The sequence below is a fragment of the Crocuta crocuta genome, unplaced genomic scaffold, assembly GCF_008692635.1.
Source record: "Crocuta crocuta isolate KB4526 unplaced genomic scaffold, BGI_CrCroc_1.0 scaffold87, whole genome shotgun sequence".
Taxonomy (NCBI): domain Eukaryota; kingdom Metazoa; phylum Chordata; class Mammalia; order Carnivora; family Hyaenidae; genus Crocuta; species Crocuta crocuta.
In genome coordinates, this window is record NW_027532166.1 from 5,399,985 (window position 1) to 5,423,383 (window position 23,399).

The 23,399-nt window shown below is 37.6% G+C and overlaps 1 protein-coding gene across 4 annotated transcripts in view; it reads left to right on the top strand.

The window, feature by feature from the left end:
* The first annotated feature begins 3,545 nt into the window (after nt 1-3,545).
* The window catches only part of GSK3B (glycogen synthase kinase 3 beta), a 205,019-nt gene continuing 185,165 nt past the window's right edge, over nt 3,546-23,399 (top strand). For all 4 annotated transcript variants that reach the window (XM_077776762.1, XM_077776760.1, XM_077776761.1 and 1 more), the window contains exon 1: nt 3,546-4,142. In XM_077776762.1, coding sequence (XP_077632888.1) covers nt 4,055-4,142 — 88 coding nt within the window. In that variant the 5' untranslated portion in view covers nt 3,546-4,054. The remainder of the gene's footprint in view (nt 4,143-23,399) is intronic.

Here is a 23,399-nt window from a genome sequence, read left to right on the forward strand (position 1 = left end):
TATTTTTTATTTATTTTGAGAGAGAGAGAGAAAGCAAGAGCAGGGGTGGGGCAGAGAGAGAGGGAGAGAGAGAATCCCAAATAGGCTAGATACTGTCAGCACAGACTTACATCACAGTATTATAAATTTGAGATAATAGGTGTGAAGCACTTTATAACAGCGTCTAGGACATTGTAAACACTCAGTAAATATCAACTATTAAAATTATTATAGGAGCCCCTGGGTGGCTCAGTCAGTTAAGTGTCTGAATCTGGGTTTCAGCTCAGGTCATGATCTCACAGTTTATGAGTTTGAGCCCCAAGTCAGTCTCTGTGCTGACAGTATGGAGCCCGATTGGGATTCTCTCTGTCCCTCCCCTTCTCGCTCTTTCTCTCTCTTTCTCAAAATAAATAAATAAACTTATAAAATTATTATAAACTGCTAAGTGGTTGACAACAGGTGGGAAGGTAAAGCAAGAGTTTGAAAGTTCAGAGGATCACAGAATGTTAATTTCAGTACTGTATTTTCTCATAAGCTTCCTCTTATGCCCTAATTCTAGACTGAACTACTTTTTTTTTTTCCTGTAAAATTTCTCTCTGTTGGAGAGAGGAAGAGAGAATCCCAAGCAGCTGACAGAGGAGAGCCCGACTTGGGGCTCGATTTCACTGTGAGACCATGACCTGAGCCAAGATCAAGAGTCAGACACTTGACTGAGCTACCCAGGTGCACTGGTCAGATTTTTTTTTTTTAATAACAGCATCAGTTTAAAATATTTGGAGGCAGTAAATATGACTATTTTTGTGCTTTGTTGTACATGCAAGAATAGCCATGCTTCCAATTTGCATAACCTGAACTTTTGTCATCCAGTTCCCTGCTGTTATAATTGGAAGTAGTGATAGGGAGCAAAGAGGAAGCAGGATTTGAAGGTTTGCTTCACAGCATTTTGGGTATTAGAGGCAAAGGTCTTTCTCTCTCTCTCTCTTTTTAATTTTAATGTCTTTTATTTTTTTTATTTTGAGAGACAAACACAGAGGACGAGTAGGGGAGGGGCAGAGAGAGAGGGAGACACAGAATCTGAAGCAGGATCCAGACTCTGAGAAGTCAGCACAGAGCCGGACACAGGGCTCGAACCCAAGGACTGTGAGATCATGACCTAAGCCGAAGTCAGACGCCTAACGTACTGAGCCACCCAGACGCTCAGCAAATCTCTCTCATAACGGCATGGAGAAACAGCATTCACCCAAGTTGCCATACACTGAGTTTGCTTTTTAACATTCTTTATCCTTTTCCATGATTTCCAGAGACCTCATGTTTTATTGAATTGCAAAGAGCAAGAGCGTCTATTGGCTATGAAACCTATGTTCAGGTTTGATATTACAAATTTACTGCGTGTTGGTTATATCTATTCCTGGATGTTTTAAGTTTGGCCTGCAGATTTCTGAATATTGGTTGCCAACATTTAAAAACTCAGAGATTTCACACAAAAAATGCAGATTTAGGGTTTCTCTTGGGGGGAAAAATTCATATGCCTCAGAACACTGGACCCACATTCCTGTGGGCAACAATCTGCTAAAGCTGAACAGCTGCTCCTTTCAGTTACAGCATGGACAACAATTTGCCACATTTCTTACTATTTTCCGTTGTCTTATACCAGGCCAGTTCCATTCATTCGCTTTACTTTTCTGGCCCTCGTAGACATTTGAGTCTGCAAACCCTATCTAGACCTTTCCTGTCTCCCATCAAAGCTTACTTTGTTTCAAGTCCCTCACAAGTATTTCAAAGCAATAACTAGGTAATCTGATCAACTCTGAGGATTTTTACATGTGCTTTCTGGAGATGGTATCTTCACAAAAAGTATGACTGTGCAGGTGGAAATTACAGGCACCACGGGATCAGGACGGCAGCTACTCATTCTTTTTCTGCTATCCTCGCGTAGCCATACCTCACAGTCTTAAGGCAAACCAAAGAAATTGGTTCTCTGTAGAACAATGAACACCGGCCTACGCGTGAAACCTACTTCACTAGTACTTTATAGATCACCCTAGTTCCAAAGGACCAAAAGCTATGAGCTGTCCTGACTCCCCGTTTCCTCGGAGGCTTCAGGATTTCCGGCCTGACGGCATTTCCCTATACCTGCTTTCAGGGCTCGCTTTGCGCTGGGGAGTCGCGCCCAGGGAGCGCGCGCATCCAGCATGAGCTCATTTCTCAGGGGCGTTTCCAGAAGGCCCGGCCTGGCTGCGCACCCAGGCGCAGTCGGCCTCCCTCTATCAATGGCCCTCGCAGCCGGACAAGGCTCGAGCGCCCAGAAGCGCTGCCTGTCTGAAAGCTTTGTTACTACTTTAGCGACTGAGAGTTCGTACCCGGCCGGGTAGGCGCCCTAGATCCGTCCCTTTCGGGGAACAAGCTGATTCTCGGGACGCGCCATGCGGGGTGGAGCGGAGGCTCGGGGGCGCAGATGTAGCCGTGCCGGGCGGAGAGCCTCTTGGTGGGTGGGGAGAGCCCCTAAATTCACTGTTCGCTTGAGCGCTCCGAGCCGAGCGCCGCTGACCGCAGCAGTTTCGGACCGGCTGTGCAGAGTGCCCGCGCTCGCTCTCTGCGGTTTCCAGCACGGCTGAGAGCAGCCGCAGGCAAGCCCGTCACACGGTCAGCCACGACCCAGCCGCGCTTCCCTCAGCTCCTGGGACTGCCGCCGGAGGCGGAAGGCCAATCACACTGCATCTAGGTCTTGCGATTGGACGGCAGGGAGTACCGATTGGCTGCCGCTACGGGTTTCGGCCTCCCTCCGTTTCCCTTTTGCCCCCACTCTAGCTCCAAAGCTTCTGGCCAATGAGAAGGCGCTTTATAGACGCCCTCCCTTTTCTTTTTTCTTCTCTCCACCCTGGAGAGGGAGGAGACGTTCTGACTGGCCAGACTGTCCTCGGAAGCCCCCACCGCTTCACCAATCACCGAGGGAGGTACACCCCCAGCGGAGTTTTCGGCCAATTACAAGGCGGCCGCGGCGCCCAGCCGTGCTGTTTCACCAGTGACTCCGGGTTTCACCGTCCTTAACTCTTAAAGCTTTTCCGTGAGGGCCGGCGATTGTGATTGGCCACTAGTGCCATTGTCGAATTTCTGTTCTAGCCAGCCACTGAGCGAGGAGAACCACCTTCTCGTTCGGCTGTCTTCGGTATTTTCCGCTTTTTGGGCGTGGATTTCCAGCGACACTTCCTAATTGGTTTCTCAGGTCGATCGGCTTTTTCAGGGAGGAGCTACAAACACGCTCGTGATTGGCTCCGCTCGGGCTTCGGCTCCGTAGTCTAAGTGGGCGGGCACGGGGCTCGGCCGGCGATTCCCAGACGCCTGTTACGCGGGTGGCGGGGCGCTGGGCGGTGTAAGGCTGGGTGGGGGAGGAAGGAGGCGGAGGANCGAGGAGGAGCCGGCCCCGCAGCCGCTGACAGGGCTCCGGGCTGGGGGCAAAGCGCGGACACTTCCTGAGCGGGCACCGAGCAGAGGCGAGGGGCGGGAGGCGGCCGCGCTGGTGCCGCGGACGGGGGAGGGGGCCCCGAGGGACGGAAGCGGTTGNGCCGCAGCGTTTCCCGTCGCATCTCCGAGCCACCCCCTCCCTCTCCCTCCTTCCCATCCCCCCCTTCTTTTCAAGCGTGAGACTCGTGATCCTTCCGCCGCTTCCCTTCTTCATTGACTTGGAAAAAAAATCCCCGAGGAAATTATAATATTCAAAGTACTTATTTTCAATCAAGTATTTGCCCCCGTTTCACGTGATATATATTTTTTAAGATTCCCCCCTCCCTTTTTCTCCTCCAAGAAAAGGGAGGGGAAAGAATTGTATTTTTCCCCCAGCCTCAAATCATCTATATATTAAATATCCGTACTCATCTGTCTTGAAGGAGAAATACATCGCTCGTTTTTTATAGCTGTACAAAAGGAGTGAAAAGCCAAGAGGAAGAAGTCTTTTTTTTTCTTTTTTCCTTCTTGTGGAAGAACTTAATGCTGCATTTATCATTAACCTAACACCCAACATAAAACAAAAGGAAGAAAAGGAGGAAGGAAAAGAGGCTTATTCGGGAAGAGAGTGATCATGTCAGGGCGGCCCAGAACCACCTCCTTTGCGGAGAGCTGCAAGCCAGTGCAGCAGCCTTCAGCTTTTGGCAGCATGAAAGTTAGCAGTGAGTATTGATTTTATTTTACACCCCTTTTCCACCTCACCCTTAAAATAAGAAACCTTTAATAACCAGGATCTTAAAATATTAGACCTTCTGACATAGTAATCGGAGGTAATGGAAAAGGGCAAAAATCTGTCTTCAGTCAAGGATGAGGCAGCTCCCTCTCTTCTCCTCCCTTACCCCTCCTCTGGTCTCATTAACCTTGAATTGAGAGAATAGGCTTTTTATTTGGATGATTTGATTTGAAACATGTTTTCTTCTCATACACTTTTTGTGCTCTTGGTAGTCCGCTTTATCAAGTGCTTTAGTATTTCCATGTTAAAATAGTGATGTATGTTTGCTTGCTCGTCTTTTTTAATGAAGAGGACAAGACTTGATTTCATTCGTTATGTACATTTGCAGAGTATATGTCTCTTGGAATGTGGCATATATTTTAGTTAGTTCAGATCTTAGGTGTTATCATAGTTTTGTATACTTGCTATAAACACTAAGTGTCACAGTCTGCTAACATTTGTTTCTTGTCTGTGTGACTACAAAGTGTTTGTTCTTAATCCAGAGATGAACTTAACTCAGTAACCATTCACGTTCGTAGGCGAGCATGGAGTTCTCCCTTTAGAAAGGGTCCGTGGGTAGAGACCCAGTAGCAGCAGTATTTCTTCAGGCATTGTTTTAAATTGAATACATGATTTAATTTTATCTTTTAAACTTCCCGTTTTGACATTACCAATTTACCACTATATAATTTATGTTTAATCAGAAGGTATCTTGGAAGTAAGTCCAAGTTTTGATTGAGGTTTATATTGTCATGTTGCCAAATACTACGTTGAATGTTAATTGTCACTGACTCATCATTAAGTTCAGTTTTAGGGTGTCATTGCATTCAGCGCTTGTTAAATGATCTAGAGGTCAGGGGTCCTGTCTTAGGACAATTTAAAATACTCTTGCATTGGTTTCCTGTCACATTTAGATAAAACTATGGGTGTAGTTATAAGAATATGGATTTAGACCTCCTTTCTGTCATGGGTTTTGCAGAAGGATGTGGTCCTGGATATAATAGATATATTTGAGCTTGTGTTCAGGGTTGTTGCTGGATGGTACTTTTGTCCCAGATTTGTGCTAAAAAGTCTGTGTTCTTGAGGTGTTTGGTATAATAAGTATCCAGTGTTCCAGGATGTGGTATTTAGTGACAGCTTATTTAAACCATACTTTGAAAATTTGACAAAAATATCTATATTGTTTCCTTATTCCTTGAGAAGGGGACACGATGAGGGCAAAGAAAACACATTTTGTTGCCTAGGAGAGAAAGAAAGAACTGAGATTTAAAAAAATATGTAACTGCTCTTACTGAAATTTATTATATCCTTAAGCAACATAAAATTATCACTTTGAATTGAACTCAGGGTTTCAGTTCATGTTGGCTTTTGGACTTGCCTGAACCCGGGTAGGCTAAGGTAGTAGCTTGAATGGCAGGTTAGTTTTAAAAGTTATTTATCTATTATTTATTTACTTTAGTGACTAGTACAGAATGCAGGGTATGTGAAGAGGGGAGCTGATGATGCATTTTTCAGGGAAGAATCAAGCTTTCTAAGCACTTCATGGGGTCATTTGAAAGGAATATTTTAAAATTCTAGGGTAGTTTTCAGCTATGATGAGGCAGATCTTATAATAGCTACTTAAGAGCCTCTTGTGGTACTGGAGTGTTTTTATGTTTTTCATCTATCCACTAAAAATCAGTTTTAGGTAATTATTTTATTAGATCCATTTCAGAAAGCAAAATAGAATGGCTTATAATGTTAAATTTTTGGACTTTTCATTTTGTTTTCGGGATTTTCTTCAAAAATGACTCTGTAATTCTTGGTAGCGTGGATGTTGACGGAGGATGGAGTAACTCTTGTAAAGTGCGTAGGTAAAGCATTTAATTTTCTGTTACCATATAGTTCAACTTAACATTTACAAAATTGGAGTTCACTGTTAATGTTGTGTTTTTTGACAACTTGACTTTAAGGGCAGTTTAAAAGAAAGGGGAATCAAACATCTGTTAACAGTGCTACTGTTCTAAGGGACCCCTGTTCAAAAGATACATAAAGGAATTAAAGCCCTTGGACTCAAGAGCTTATCATGTACTTGTAAAGGCAGGTTATGGGGAAGAAATAGGAAAACAGTAGCATGATGACTGCAAGATTATGAATACAAACAGAATGCTTTGTTCAGAGGGATGAAGACTACAGGGGTGAGGCATCTTAGTTGGAGAGGAAAGACTTCCTCCAGAGATATGTTTGAAGACAGGTGTTAAAGGAGGCAGTCACTTGAATTTATAGAGAAGCGTAAAGGATTCTAGGTGGAAGGAATGGACAGAGGCACAGGGATGGTGTTTTTTTGTATGGCGGGTAGATAATTTTTGTACTTAGAAAGCAAGTTGGTAAATCTGAGTTAAAGGGACCTTAAATGGGAAAATAAGAACAGATAGAATTTGGAAAATGTGTTTATGATAGTTAATGAAGGGCAGAGGGGGCCTGTAAGAGTTTGGTGGAGATTAAAGAGAGTTTAGGATTTACTGTAGGTTGTTGAACAAGATATTTGAAGATGGTTTAGGCAGGTGAATTAATGGATTACAGTAGACATCCGAGCCCTTTTAGTAAAGGGAGATAGTAGGGTATATTGTGACTCATGAGAATATATAAAATAAAATGTAAAAATGGTATGAAAATAACACATTTGAGAGATGGTGTGAATGAGGAAACTGGCAGGACTTTGGATTGGATCGAAGGGGAATATTTGGGAAGGAGTCAGGAGTTAAAAATAAATTCTGATGTTGTTGGTCTGGAAGACTTGACCTGCTGAGTTATATTGTCGATTGTAATGGGAAAGCTGAGAAAGTGCCTTGATGAGAGGGTAGATGAGTTCACTTTTTAATAATTTAATGTACAATAGGTTCCCTTGAAGTTCAGACAGCATTTGGTTACTGGCAATGATATTTAACTTTACAGTCTATTAATTGCACAGTTTCTAATTTTTCTTCTCCTAAAAATGTTGAATTTATTTTTGAGAGCAGTAAACTAAGGGTTTTAATTTAAATGGTTTCTAGTAAAGTCTTAAAAAGGAAAGTAATTTTTTTATATAGGTTCAAAAGCCTCACACTTGACCCTAGTTATAATATAATACTTCCATGGTAATTTATTGGAAAACAATCAAAATATTTTTTTGACTCAACTGTGATGTAAAAATTTTCGATATTTTAACTAACCTTTAATTTAGTCTTTGGAACATGCTTACAACCTGTTTTTTCATAAATAATGATTATTCTTAGGTAAACCTTACATTTAAAGTAATGATGATAATAGTAATAGTAATAATAGCAGCCTTTACTTGGTTTGTGAAGAAGGCCTCAGTAGAAATGAAAAGTTGACTTTACAACAAATGCTTTTTGCCTTTTTGGTTGAGTTAAGCATCATCCTAAGTTTAAATCCTGTATTTACATTGTATATTTGAAATACTGCTTTTTACTTACTATGGTGAAACCAGTGTTTCCTTTTTGTTCACATTCAGACTCAAGTGTTATTAAATAAGCATTAATAGCTATACAGTTCCTTCTGTGGAATTGCATGATATTTAACTCAAAAAAGAGAAGGTAAGGAACTGTCTATGGTGGTTTTGTTTAAAATATTAGTAACATCCTTTTGGTATACTCTTGGCACAAATTTAACTAATTGGGTAGGCTCAATGCTTAAGTATAAGTTTTGGAAAGAGGAAAATAAGTGAGGATCTCTTAAGTTATTTTCTCATATAAAACCTTTTAGGTTAGGTTTTTTTTTTTTTAGTGAAAGAATAATTAATTGAAGTTGCATATTGTACAGTATTTAGTCGTATAGCATCAAAACCAGATTACGTGGCAGCCTAGAGTTACTCTTGTTCCCAAGGGAGTTTAATCTCCTTGACATCTAAAAATTAGGTTATTAGAATTAGGCAATTTCTAGATCATCCATGTTTAGATGGAAGAGAGCTCGTGTATGAGACTGAAAGCTAGAACTTTACTTTCATTAAATTTTCATTCCTTTCCCGACCAGGTCTTTCCAGAGTTGTTAAAACACTAAGACTTTACCATAACAATTGCATGCTGTCTTGATGCATGCATCTGTAGAATGCTATTGTGAAATGACTATAAGGCACAGATACTAGGACAGAACTTCAAGGGAATCCAGATATTCACAAATCAGTTTATGGCTGATTGTGAGTGACATTGAGAAAATGAGGTGACATTCATATCAGTGGCATAGTTCATATGAAGATCATTTCTTGCATCCTGTGCTGTCTGCTCCTTGTTTTGGACTTCAGTTGCAGATGTTTTGGTGAAACAGCAAGGCTGGGGAAGCCTGAGTTTTTTAAGTGTCAGCAGCAGTTTCTGAGACTGCGAGCACTGTGTTTTTGTGTGTATAGAGAATGCTGTGAAACAGGCACATGCTGACCCTGATGCTACTATTTCATACTTTGTAATAAGACACATGGAATTGTGAGATAGGGATGGGGACAGGCAGGCTGTAAGTCTGCTGTCTCTTGTGATGCTCCACCCTACAATGGAGAATGGGCTGAGAGAGCGCGTGGGTGTGACTGGAGTACACGCTGGTACTAACAGGACCAACCTGATTTCCCAGATACTGTTCTACTAAGAACATAATCACCATAAGTAAATGAATTTGTTGTAATATTTAGCATCGTTTTCTAGCATATTTTTGGGTGGGGAGGTGTGGTGGAAAGGGAATTTTGAATGATTTCAAAGATAGAAGTATTTTTATGGTTTACTGGTTTTAAAGTAGAGGTTAGTCTTTACAGTCTTTGCTCCTATCTTGGATTGTACAAATCTTTGGTTTTATGAATTGTGTTTGAAATCGGTTGAATGTAATGTAGAAATATATATTCCTATAAAGACCTGTGTGAATAGTACAAGGAAAAACTGACAGTAGAGTTAAAGGAAAACATTTTGCTTTTCCAGAAGTTTCTTAATCATTAAATTGGTTTTAAGAAGGACATTTATTCTGTTCTGTTCTATTTATTACTGAGTTTGTTTTTTTAAAAAGTGAATTAATACACAATACTAATAGATGTTCTGTAAGTTATTTCAATTGTCTGTAATGTACTTAGTCTTGTATAAAATATAAAGATAAAACTTTGTAGATTTGGATTCTTAGTTTACAATCCCCCTTCTTACTCTTGTCTATGTTTTGAGGAGAAAGGTCTACTTTCAAAGGATGTGCAAGTTTAAACTTTGTAAATAGTCGAATCTTCTATTTTTGTATTGAATGGTTTTCTTAGGAGCATTTTGGTTTGATCAGATTAAGGCAGTGATGTAGTTTATTGTTTTTCAGTTAATTCTGACAAATCAATTTTTCCTTTTGTCTCCAGGGTACCATGGCCAACAGTGGCACAAAAGATGATCTCCTCTTTATAGATTAGGTAAATGAAATTTAGGGAGGTGAAGCAATTACCCAAGATGACTTGGACAAAAAGTTGCTTTGCTAGATTTTAAACCCAGGCATTCTGATTCTAGAGCTCTTGGTCTCTATTGCATATGTTTCAGAGAATTGTATTGCTGTTACCTGTTACTCGGATTCCGTAGATAAGCTAGAGTGCCTTTTGCTTGTAGGATAGTCTTTCATTGATAGTTTAATGGTGTATAGTGTAAGACTTTTGTGGTTAGTACTGCTTTTGAAATTAGTTTCAGGGCATGCCAGTTAGCAAATACAGTACTTAAGTATTTATAGTTATATTGAAAAAATGCTTTTAAAATTTCAGGAAAACGTCTTAAGACAAACATGAAAATGGAGATATTAGGGCTTATGCCAGTGAAAAAAGAAAAATAAGTAATATATGGTATTTTTTAATGTTCAGTCAGAGAACTTTTTTATTGAAAAGTACTGATTGTTCATAAGTAAATCTGGTGTATTTATATTTCCAGGTAATATTGGAATGTGATTCTCCAAATTAGCCATTATTAAGGATTATTGTTTTTCTCTTTCTGTAGGTTATAAAATATTCTAAAGTGTTCTCTTCCTCCTTTTAATAGTTGACAACAAACTTTATGAAAATGTGTGTGTGTATGTATATATACGTATTTGATTTTATGCATATACAACCAGTTAGTCAAGTGTTTATTGGACATTAGTTATAACTGTGAGGCTTCAGGGTTGTTTCTGTTTTTAAAAGAATAATAGCTATGTGTCAATGTGGAATTGTGTTATTTGGAACATCACCTTTTTTCAGAATTCGTATTTGACAGTCAGGAAGTAAACCAAAAGGGCTCCTGAGCATCTGAAATTCCCAGACAAATGGTACAAACACTGTTCATAGGTTGGTTTTTAGGCTGTTATTTACATTTCTTTATTATTAACACATAGAATTCATTCAATTGTCTAGTTTTTTAAAACTGTACATTAGAAGAGAATGAATGCGTACTGATATTAAGCATTACACCTCCTAAAAAGAGAAAGAAAAGCAGCCATATTGGGATTACTTAGTGTAGGTTTACAAACTCCAGGGGAAATCGCTCTGATAATTTTTCAAAACGTTGACTTACAGAAAGTTAAATTATCTCTCTTTTAAAAGGGCAGGAGGCAGGAAAGTCCTTTCTGGATATCTGGGGTTCTGTAATAATTTCTCACTACATCAAACATTCTCTTAATTTATTGGTCACAGAAGTGATGAGGAAGAGAACTGGATCATCTCTGTCTCATTGACCAACTCTGTTTGCATATCAGTGATATGGATAAAGGTACTAAAGTTTTTAGTGTGGTAGCCCAGATAGATTCCTTATTTAGCAACAGCATTTTATCTGATTTAAAGTTTGTTGTCTTCGTTTTTTCTTTTGTGGTATTATGCAGTTGCTGTTCGGGTTTTAACCTGCTCCTGTCTTCTGTTTAAGGCACCGCATAGGGTTATTTAAGCTTTCTTACGAATTATGATTAGCTATTAGTAACTTCACTAAACACAGTTAAGACCTATTAATGAGAATTGAAAATGTCGGTATCTTAATTGTGGAGCTGAAGAAAAAGGACAGTCATGGCAAATTTTTTCTCTTTTGGAAGTCTAAGAAATTCTTATGGGCTTAATTAGCTAACATAACTAAAAGGATTGGGTGTTTTAGATTTCTTTCCAAGGAAGGATTAACCTATCTCTTAACAGTGTGACTCCTTCTACTTCCACTTATTCCATAAAGTCATTTAATTCTTTTTAATTGATTAACCACTTTCTTCATGACTTGTAAAGTTATTGAGCTGAGTCAAATCGCTACTTCTGGATTTTTAAGTCTGTAGAGGCAGCATCTGAAGAATTTGAGGTGCTGAGGTTATGCCTGGCTTCAGACTGCCAGGATTGCAGGTACATTAGCTGTCTGATCGGATTTTCATAGTTTTCACGGTCTGTTCATTAAACTCTGAAGGGAAGGGGGAGGCTTTGAGTTGGTAGGGTTTCAATAATAGTTTGTAATTAATTATATGTATATATATATGTGTGTCATACTTCTGTAATAATTAGTAATAACCCCTATTGCATGCCATATGATGGACAATTACATGCTTGTCTGATTTACATATTGTGCTTTAAAACTTGGAATTTACTCATATAATTCAAAATTTTCAAGATTTTCAGTGATGTCTTTGTCTTACTCCTGCTTTTTAACTACCAGTTCCCTTTCCCGGGGTCTGTCAGCATTCCAATTTCTTAAGTATCTTCTGTAGCTATTTTGATTCTTCACACGTTATTTCTATTATGAAATTATATTTTGTGTATATACACCTAACATAGGCTTTAGATAAGAATATGAGAATTAAAATAAAATTTAAATCAATTATTCTAGAAAATTGTTATTGTTTTTCCATCCTAGTAGGTTACTAAACCCTTATTTTTTCTAAACTTGAGTTAGATGGGGGAGTAAGTGGGAAGATGAGAGAGTGCTTCTCTTGGCAATGGCATAAAATGTTAATACTCATAACCAATGAACACTAGCACATTTAAAATATTTCCTACTCTTTGTGTATTTGAGAAATGATCTGTATGTAGTATCAAGTAGGTATTATCTTTCTTGCTGGAAGTAGTTTGTCATGGTAAAGAAAAACACAAAGGAACATTTTCTTTTAACTTTCCATTTTTCTAACATTTTAGAGGAGAAAAACCTGTTCTCTTGAGAGATCAGAGGCGCAGAGTGCGTCAATGTTAATGAAGCCTGTGCCTTTTACCTCTTTAAGAGCGCACGGTTTCATTCTGCTTCTATACCAAGCACTCCTTACTCTATTTTTAAAAAGAATTTTTAATTTTTATAAAATAATACATTCATATGATTTAAAGAAATCAAATTGTACAGAAAGTCTTATTATGGAAGCCAGTCTTTTTCTCATTTCTGTTTCTCACAGGCAACCTTAACTATGATAGCTGCTTTCATGTATAAGTTTCTGTTGTATTTTTAATTAGTATACTTTTGCCTCTTTCTTAAAATTAATTTTTGATACTGTTTTCTCACGTGGATATTATTTATTCTCACCCTCCTCGCCCTCTTGCTTTCATGCTAATATAATTTTACCACTATTTTTAGTTAAATAATTATTTAAATTATTATTCAAATAATACTATCTAGACATGAAGCAATATTCTTAGCAGGAGCAAGAATTGTACAAGTAGTGTACAATGATCACATAAACCTTTTAAAAATGGCTTTATTGAGATATAATTCACATACCATAAAATTCACTTAAAATGTACAGTGGTTTTTAGTATGTCCATAGAGTTGTGAAACTATCACTACAATTTAATTTTAGCACATTTTTGTCACCCCAAAAAGAAACCCTGTACCCGTGTCATTGCCCACATTCTCCTTCCTCCCAGCTAGGTAACTACTCACCTACTTTCTGTCTCTTTGTATTTGCCTATTCTCAACATTTCATATGAAAGGTGTCCTACAGTATGTGACTTTTTTGTGACTGGCTTCTTTTACTTCATATAATGTCTTCTAGGTTCATTGTTCTAGCATTTATCAGTACTTCATTCCTTTTTATTTTTGTATAATATTCCATTGTATGAAAATGCCCTCATTTGTTTATCCATTCATCAGTTGATGGACATTTGGATTGTTATCTACTTTTTGGCTAGTATAAATAATACTTCTATGGGCATTTGTGAACACGTTTTTGTGTGGACATATATTTTCGTATCTTTGGGTGCATACTTAGGAGTAGAATTGCTAGGTTGTATGGTAACTAATATTTCACAGAACTATCAAACCATTTCCAAAGTGGCAGTCACATTTCATTTGCTTTTAATTTTTTTATGGTTCATTGTTGCATTTTCTTTTTCTTGCACTGTTTGCAATGATCATAATCTTGATTTTTCCCCTCTCAAATTTTATCAGGCATTCTCTAGATTCTGTCCCACCGTCTGTTCTTTTCCTGGAATGTCCTTTCTTGGAGTCCTCATCTTATTGCTGACATCTAGCTTGGTTGTTCTCCAGGTCCTGCTGTAACACAGCGGTCATTCTAATTTCATTACTCTTCAGGGCCCACTCTTGTATTTCCCTGCATTCCATTTCTTTGTATTGCTGAGTACTTCTCTTTAACAATCTCGTGACATCAGCCAGCAGTGCTCCTCAAATTAACTGCTTGGTAAATGTATCCAGAAAAGTTGTTAGTTGGTTCGTTGGTTGTTTTTTATACATTTACTCCAAAACAGTTAAGCCAACATACTTTTTTGGCATGTGTCTCATCTTTTCAATATCTCTACACTGAGGCATAGATGTTGGGAGGTTGGTTTCTATCATTATGGTCAAGTGATTACCATGCTGACATGAAGCAATAACCTAAAGCAAGTACAGAAGTAAGTAATAAACTAATGTTAAACAATTGTTTAAACCAGAGCTATTCACTAGAAATATAGTGCAAGTCACAAATGTGAGTAACATATATGTAATATAAAATTTTCTAGGAGCCACATTAAAAAGAGTAAATAAATACAGGTGAATTTAATTTTAATATTTTTGACCCACTGAATCCAAAATATCATTTAAATATGTAATCGATACAAAATTTACTAATGACATATGTTACATTCTTTTTTTGTGTGTGCTAAATCTTCACAGCTTACTGGGTATTTTACACTTTTAGCACATCCTTATTTGGGGTAGCCACATTTTATGTGCTCAGTAGCCACATGTTGCTATCGGTTATTGTATTGGACAGTATAGCTTTAGAATTTTGTCCAAGAATTATGTTATTGTGTAACACTGTTGTCATTCTTTTTAATCATATAATCTGTTTATTTTCAAGGAACAGATAAGACGTATGTGGTTTAAAAACACTTAGTGGTTTAAAAACACTTCGTTGAGGGGCGCCTGGGTGGCTTAGTCCGTTAAGCGTCCGACTTTCGCTTGGGTCATGATCTCGCGGTTCGTGGGTTCGAGCCCCGCATCGGGCTCTGTGCTGACTGCCAGCTCAGAGCCTGGAGCCTGTTTCAGAGTCTGTGACTCCCTCTCTCTCTGACCCTCCCCTGCTCACGCTGTTTCTCTCTCTCCTAGAAATAAATAAAACATTAAAAAAAAAATTAAAAAAAAACCACTTCGTTGATTTGTCTTATTGCTTTGTTTTGTTTTTAGTCATGTCTTCAATTAATTTTGAAATTTCATGCCATATTAAAGTTGGTTTGAGAGATTTATGTTCTTCAGAAAGGTGCTTGCTATAGGAGGTAATGATTTTTTCTCATATTTTAGTACAACTGTTAAATTGTATATTGAAATTCTTATTGCTATGTTTATTAAATGTTGTCATTGCCATGATTGTCCTGGTCCTGATGGAATCTTACTAGTATAAACCTTCTTTGTCATACATTCTGTCTCCTTGCTGTTTTAGAGACCTACTCAGTTTTCAGGGTTTCAAATACCACCTCAACTACTTAGTCTTCCATGTCTACCCCAAGGCATGAAATGCGCTTGCGTTGGAACTCCTGAAGCACTCTTGTCACCCTTCTTACATTCTGCCTTGCATTCTGGGTAACTTGTCTTACCCTAGGGGATTTTAAGTTCCAGTATGGCAAAAGGAATGTTTTTACTTACCTATGTATTTACTGCAATGTGGAGCATGGTGCCTTTAAAATTGGGTCACTTAATATATGTTTGAGTTGAAGGCAATTTATCATGGTAGTTACGTGTATAGTATATATGGTAGTTATATGGTAGAGTTTTGAGGTCACCAAACTATCACTGATACTTATAGGAACATTAAAGTTTTAATATAATAAATTAATTTATAACGTCAAATATGAATTTTTGTTTAAAAATGAAGGAGCAATATCAGGGAAAGGAAAAAGATGGAGATATAGACACTTTATACTATGTGCTTAGCAACTGAGTGGCTCTGAACTTTTTGGATGGGTAGCTGAAAGAATGAAAGAACTTCAATGCTAGGTCACACTAGTTGGTGAGCACAGTACTTTTGACACTGCACTTTATCTTAGCCAAAAGGCCGAGAAGCGATTGAGCACAGTATCTTTGAAACATTGAACCTGTCCAGCTCCTACAGTACCCTGAAACCTGGGATTTTATTTGGAGTGGGTGAGGATAGAAGAGAAGATGTAGATCAATGAAATCTGACAAATTAATTTTTAAATTTTTACCAAATAGCTTATTCTGCAGGAGATAGAGACAGTATTTAAATATTAACAGGATCTTTCATCATGGATTGTAATTGTATTGTGGGGACTTATGAAAACTTTAATTTTTACAGGACTTCTTTTTTCTTCTTTAAGATCATATTTATTTGATATGGTAGTACATATTATTATATCAATTCAAGAGCTTTCTCAGAGAGTTGAGAAATATTAATAAACAATATTGCTCTCTTGCTAAATAATCCAACCTCTTAAATAGCTGTAAAGTTTGGCTGTTTGTATTTGGTTTCAAGAAATCATGCTGTCACAATAATAATTTGGATTCTACTGATCAACATGGTATCTGCCTCTGTGACTAATTGTGTAAATTGTGAAATGTTTGGCTGGTTTAGGGCATGATTTTTAGACATGGAAGAGATTTATTTTCTCTGCAAGTAACAATTGTTTGATATGCTCTTCTTGAAGTCCAAGAGGAGTTACTAAAGAACCAAGCATAGTTCTATTTAAATTCAATTGAATATCAGGGATACGCTTTGTTGAGAGATTTTTGAGACCTTGATACTATGTATACTTATCTCTTGTGAGTTTCTAGAAAAATTAAAGAGTGGCTGTGTACTTCAAAGAATAGAAGAAATATTCTAGTATTACATTTCTGCTGTAGTGGAAGATGAGTTCCTAGTAAAAATAAAGGGTGTGTGTCATGACTTCTAAAATTGGAGCAGGTGGACCAATTCCTGGGGTCCTTAGGAAAGGAAGATCCCAAGATGTAGAGGATTCTGTGACTCCACTGCCTTGCATATAGCATCAGTGTAAGTGGTACAGTTTGTCAGCTACCAGCATTAATTTAGGAGTAAGATATTGTTCAAAAATATAGTATCCTGCTTTAAAAAATCTTTTATTTCTCTCAGATACCTGTGAAATCCTGTGTACTTTCCAAAGTTGAGGTGAGGGTTGGGAAAGAAGTTAATTAGAGAAATGTTTATGGTATATATGTGTGTGTGTGTGTATATATATATATAAAAGAAATAGAACAGTGTCTATGGCAATGATGAGTATTGAGTTTCCATGGATGCTGTATTGATGGTAGCCCAGATCTTAGAACTAGAATCATTTAGATTCAGTTACCCTTGAGTATTTATTGTGTGCCAAGCACTATCCTTTCATTTAACTTTCATAATGGTTTGAGGCAATATTATCTCCATATAAGGGATGAAGAAGCTAAATTACAAATATTATAATTGATTTATTAAGGATCTTACAGGTAGTAGAGAATAGGTCCGGCATGTTGAACTCAGGATACCAGAAAAAGAAAAAACTTTTGAGTACTTACTGTGTCAGTGCGTTGTACTTAGCAGTTTATTTGTATCTCATTCAATCTTTACCACAACCTGGTAAGGCAAATGTAGTCTATAAATGAGTAAATTTGAGGCTTAGAGAGCCTTACATAGCCAGTGGATTTTGTCACCATACTTTGAATTTGTTCTCTTAACTACTGTATTGTATGGCCTTTATAATTTGGAAAGAGAATAGGAAAATTGTGTGAAACTGACTGAACTAAAATTTCTATGGGTAAGGCTTAGAAACTTTTATTTTTTATGTTTCTTACCAAGAAGAACATAATTGTCAATCACATGCAAGTAAAGTAAATATCTTAAGTCCTTTTTTGTAATAAAACTTTAAGAGCAAATACTTGGCTTTCAAAATTAATGCAGGCTATCTATAAAACAGTGGCTATAAGAGATGGATAAAAAATATAGTTGAAATTCATATTGCAGTCAGTTTTGAGCAGATCCCATTATCTTTGAGGAAATTCAGGATTAGGTTAAGTAATTTTTGCCAAAGTTTTAGAAACAGATGTCAGAGCCTATATTTCAATCCAGGTAATTAGATTAGAGTTCTAATTCTAAATTCTTTACTGGCCTAAGGGAATGTGAATGATTGTGCAGAAATGGAGCCTTCCTACCTCTGATAACTTGAAGACACTAATTTTGAGCCCAGAAAATAACACATCATAGTGTGACTCAAAGCAAATTTTAAACTTCTATCCTTATTATTTCCTTTGCTCACTTGTCTCAGTATTTTTTGTTGTTGCTTAATATTATTCTTGAACACGAGAATTCTCTTTATCAAGTTGGCACTTCATAAATGTTGAATGTTGAAAAATAAAAAATGAAAATCTTCAGTATAGAGATGAAATTTTATCACTGTCCATTCATAATCATGTAAATTTTTAAATTAAAGTTTACTTACTTATTTTGAGAGAGAGAGAGGGGCAGAAAGTGGAAGAGACAGAATCCCAAGCAGGCTCCATGCTGTCAGTGCAGAGCCCGATATGGGGCTCAAATTCACAAGATTATGACCTGAGCCTCAATCAAGAGGTGGACACTTAACTGACTGAACCACCCAGGTGCCCCATCATTTTTTTTTTTTTTTTTAAAGAAGAATTTCTGTAGTTTTGGGGAGTAGTTACCTGTTAATTTAAAAGGTTGATTTTAGATTCTCATGACTTGGAGGAAATTTTCTGTGCTTCTGAGGAACTTGGTTAGTGAGTGTTTTAAGTGTCAGATTATAGTGAAATCCTGTGATGATCCAAAATTCAGATAGAGTATAGTTGGCTCCCACCCTCTGTCCTGCCTTAGTGCCTGCCAAAGAGGCCAGGTACATGTTTTATTTGTAATAATTGGCTTTCACACAATTCTGTTAAGTGAAAACTGATATATGAACTTTGCCTTCCTTGTCACCTCTATTCTGTAACTGGAATACTATTGGGAAAATAATTGTTTTGTGTTAACTTTGAAATATTAAGTCCTGTTTTTCATGTAGTTAGATTTTTTTGGACCATACTTATAAGAGTATATCTAGGTTTTATTTATTTATTTTTTTAAAAAATGTTTTACTTATTTCTAGGAGAGAGAGAGAGAGAGAGAGACAGCGTGAGCAGGGGAGGGTCAGAGAGAGAGGGAGTCACAGACTGAAATAGGCTTCAGGCTCTGAGCTGGCAGTCAGCACAGAGCCTGACGCGGGGCCCGAACCCATGAACCGCGAGATCATGACCTAAGCGAAAGTCGGACGCTTAACCGACTAAGCCACCCAGGCGCCCCATAGGTTTTAATGTACAGTATTTAATTAATGGAGTATTCATATGTCCAGAAGGCACTTCTTTAAAAAAATTTTTTTTACAATTTTATTGATGAATGATTGACATACAAAAAGCTATACATATCTAATGTGCACATCTTGGTGAGTTTAAGATGTGACTTTTCTTTCTTTTTTTTTTTTTAATTTATATCCAAGTTAGTTAGGTACAGTACAACAATGATTTTAGGAGTAGATTCCTTAATGCCCCTTACCCATTTAGTCCATCCCCTCTCCCACAGCCCCTTCAGCAACCCTCTGCTTGTTCTCCGTATTTAAGAGTCTCTTATGTTTTGTCCCCTCCCTGTTTTTATATTATTTTTGCTTCCCTTCCCCTATGTTTATCTGTTTTATATCTTAAAGCCCTCATATGAGTGAAGTCATAATGATATTTGTCTATCTCTGCCTAATTTTGCTTAGCATAATACCCTCAAGTTCCATCCACATAGTTGCAAATGGCAAGATTTCATTCTTTTGATTGCCAAGTAATACTCCATTACACACACACACACACACACACACACACATCTTCTTTATCTATTCATCCATCAATGGACATGTGGGCTCTTTCCATACTTTGGCTATTGTTGATAGTGCTGCTGTAAACATTGGGGTGCATGTGCCCCTTTCGAAACAGCATACATGTATCCTTTGGATAAATACCTAGTAGTATAATTGCTGGGTTGTAGGGTAGTTCTATTTTTAATTTTTTGAGGAACCTCCATACTGTTTTTGACAGTGGCTGCGCCAGTTTGCATTCCCACCAGCAGTGCAAAAGAGATCTCTTTCTCTGCATCCTCGCCAACATCTGTTGTTGCCTGAGTTGTTGATGTTAGCCATTCTGACAGGTGTGAGGTGGTATCTCATTGTGGTTTTGATTTGTATTTCCCTGATCATGAGTGATGTTGAGCATTTTTTCATGTGTTGGTTGGCCATCTGATGTCCAAAAGGCACTTCCTTGCCAGCTTGACTGTATAGAATAAAGGCAGGAACTAGATAGTTGATAAAGATCCAAAAGAGCTATCATAGAATGTGAAGCAATTTTTTAAGCCTATATGAAATTCCTTTGGTCAGTGTTTCCTACACTAGTTACTCTAATAGATGTTTTGCTATATTAAATACTTTGTGGCCAGTTTAGGAAGTATAGCTTATAGGATCCCTTGAAGGACTGGTATTCCTTGGATTATACTTTGGAAGCTCTGCCTTAGGATTTGGATCTTGCTTTTATTTTAGAAGAGAAGAAAAAGGAGCCAGCATTAAAGAGCATGACTCCACAAGGCCTAGGTGATGTCTCCATTTTACAGACAAGGAACCCAAGGCATTTAATGGAGGGCAGAGGACACTAATAGGGCAGAACTGGAATGGATGGCTCCCTAATCTCTCTGATTCCTAAATCTTTGTTCTTTTGACTTTACTGTGTTTTACTTAGAAACAACTTAGCAGTAGTACTAGGAAGGAGTATATACTGTTCTATTTTGACTAGTTGACCATGTCCTGCATCCTTTGTTTTGCATAGATGAACTCCGTGTTCGGGAGGGGAAGATTTTAGAGAATACTCTACATATTAGGGTCCTGTTTGAGTGACATTTGATATTATCTTTAGGTATATAGTTTTATATCTATATTTGACATCATAAAGCCAGAGCCTTCTCTTTAATCAGGTATAGTGAACTTAGACAAGTTATTAACTTCAGTTATCTACCTTTCTGGATATTGTAAAGCTTAAAGAAGATAATTATGCATGTAAGGTGCTTGGCACAGTGGCACATAATGTTAGCTGCTATTATAGTAATAATAATAAAGGTTTAGGTGTAGGTTGTTACCTCTCTGTATCTGTTGTATATTTATTTATTTTTAATGTTTTTTAATGTTTTATTTATTTCTGAGAGAGAGATAGAGACAGCATGAGTAGGGGAGGGTCAGAGAGAGAGGGAGATACAGAATCTGAAACAGGCTCCAGGCTCTGAGCCAGCTGTCCAGACAAAGCCTGATGCGGGGGCTCGAACCCACGAACTGTTGAGATCATGACCTGAGCCGAAGTCACATGCTTAACCGACTGAGTCACCCAGGTGCCCCCATCTTTTGATGTTTATTTATTTTTGATAGAGCATGTGTGCACAGGCATAAGAGGGAAAGGGACAGAGAGAGAATCTTAAGCTGGCTCCACGCTCACCATAGAGCCCAACACTGGGCTTTGTCTCACAACCATGAGATGACCTGGGCCGAAATCAAGAGTCAGACGCGTAACTGACTGAGCCACCCAGGTGCCCCTGCTTATTTTTTTTTTAACAGGCATGTGTATGTAGGGTGGTCATAAGGAAAGCCTCTAAATCTTTTTTTTTTTATTTTTTTAAATTTAAGGAAAAATCATCACCAGATACTTGTTTAAAGTAATGGAAATTCCATCTTGAATGTAGTTTATAGGGCTTTAAGAAAGTTACAGTTCCCATTAGGGATCTGGCACTTTTTCAGTGAATACTAGTAATAAGCAGATGTTGGCTTAGTGTCCATAAAGGTTTTTTTGTTTTTTGTTTTTTAATGTGAGATTTGTATTTTAAGTCAGTCTGGTGTCTGTGTTGTCAGTCTTTTTTTCTTCCAAAAGCTATTTTTGTCTAGTGTGTATTCAATAGCAGTTTGGTTTACCTTGGCCATTAAGTTATTAAATGTTTAACTGTGATGGGCACAGCAGAGGACTATGGAATGTGAAGATCTTTTCTCTCCCCGCCACCCCCCTACCCCCCAAATTGAGTGTCTACAGTCTCATTCAGTAGAGTTAAAGTAAAGTGGTCCGAGGTACTCTCTGAACATTTGGATAACTATTTAGAACCATTGAAAAACACTAAGGCTATTAACTGTGAATGGAGTTAAGCAGAATATGGTGTTCTTTTCCTTCAGTTTTGATTCCTTCTTCTTTATTTTGAGGAAGCTAGGGAGAGAAACTATCCACTCCCCGTCCCATGAAAAGTTTCTTCTCCCTTCTTCACTTTTTATTTACTGCTTTGAAACAGCTAAGATCTTTGGGGGCTTAAAGAACATCAGACACTTTTCACATTTGGGGCAGAGTGATTTTCATGGGAAACCTTTTTTTATAAGTAAAATGCTTTGTCCTTTCCAGGACATTCTTATAGGGGCAGCCAGCAGCACCTCACAGCTTTGTCACTAACCAGAATGAGCGAAGGGGAGAATGAGTCACAGGTTCCTCCTTTCACATTTTTCCTTTTCTCCCTTTTCACTTAGCTCTTTATGGGTACTGAACCAGGCTTCAGGTAGAATGGGGGTAATTTTCATTGAATTTTTGTTTTTTAGGGAACGTGGTATTCCTAAGTAGGTCGTGAATATTTTTTCCATTTTGGAGTGTTTCTTTATAAATTACTCATAATTTAAGAAGCTTTCAATTATATAAAAGTAGGCAGAATTGTAACAGAGAAATTGAAAAATGAATATGTATGTCATCTATATGTGGTCAATCTTACTTCATCTGTATCCACACCACTACCCAACATATAAATAAGGCAAATTTCAAACATTGTATGATTCAGTTTTTAGAAACTTCTCTTCGAGGATGCTTAAGACAAACAACTATAGCACCATGATTCTACCTTTCAAATGTTTACAAAAATTCCTTAAGATAACACTTCTAGTCTTTGTTCATATTTGCTGATTGTATTTTTTTTTCCCTTTAAAATAAATTTTTTTGCATAAGGACCCAAAACAATGAGGGTCCATACATTGTATTTGGTTGCTATTTTTAAATTTCTTTACAATCGATGTTAATTTTTCTTTCACCATTTATTTATTTATTTATTTTTGCTATTTATTTATTGAAGAAATCAGATCATTTGTACTTTGGGATTTCCCACATTCTAGATTTTGCTGATTGTATTCCTGTGGTCATTTTAACACATTTACACATTTACCACATTTTGCTGATTGTGTCTCTGTGGTCATTTAGTAGAGGGGATGTTCCTCTAATCCCTCCTGTATTTCCTGCAAACTGTTAGATTTTTAATCAGATTACTTTATTAGATGATGCTAAGTATCACCTATTTTATAATAACAGATTCTGTCTCTCTTTTTGTGATTTTACATTTGATTGCAGGGGTGTATTCTTGTCAGCCTGATGCATCATCTACTGTAAGGTTCCCCATCAGCCTTTCATCTAATGGTTTTTCAGTCATTGATGATCATTGTATAGATCATGGGTCGGCAAACTAGAGCCCACAGGCCAACTCCCGATTTGCTTATTTTGTAATAAAAGTGTATTGGAATGTGGCCACAGGAATTCTGTTATATATTGTCTGTAGCTGCTTTTGTGTTACTATGGCAAAATTGATAGTTAATACAGAGGCTAGATGGCTTGTAGAGCCAAAAATATTTACTGTCTGGTCCCTTATAAAAGTTTGCTGACTGGGATCTAGACCATAATATTTACTGGTGGTGATAGTTTGTTATTCCTTCAACTTCTTGGGGTGCCTCAGTCAGTTAAGT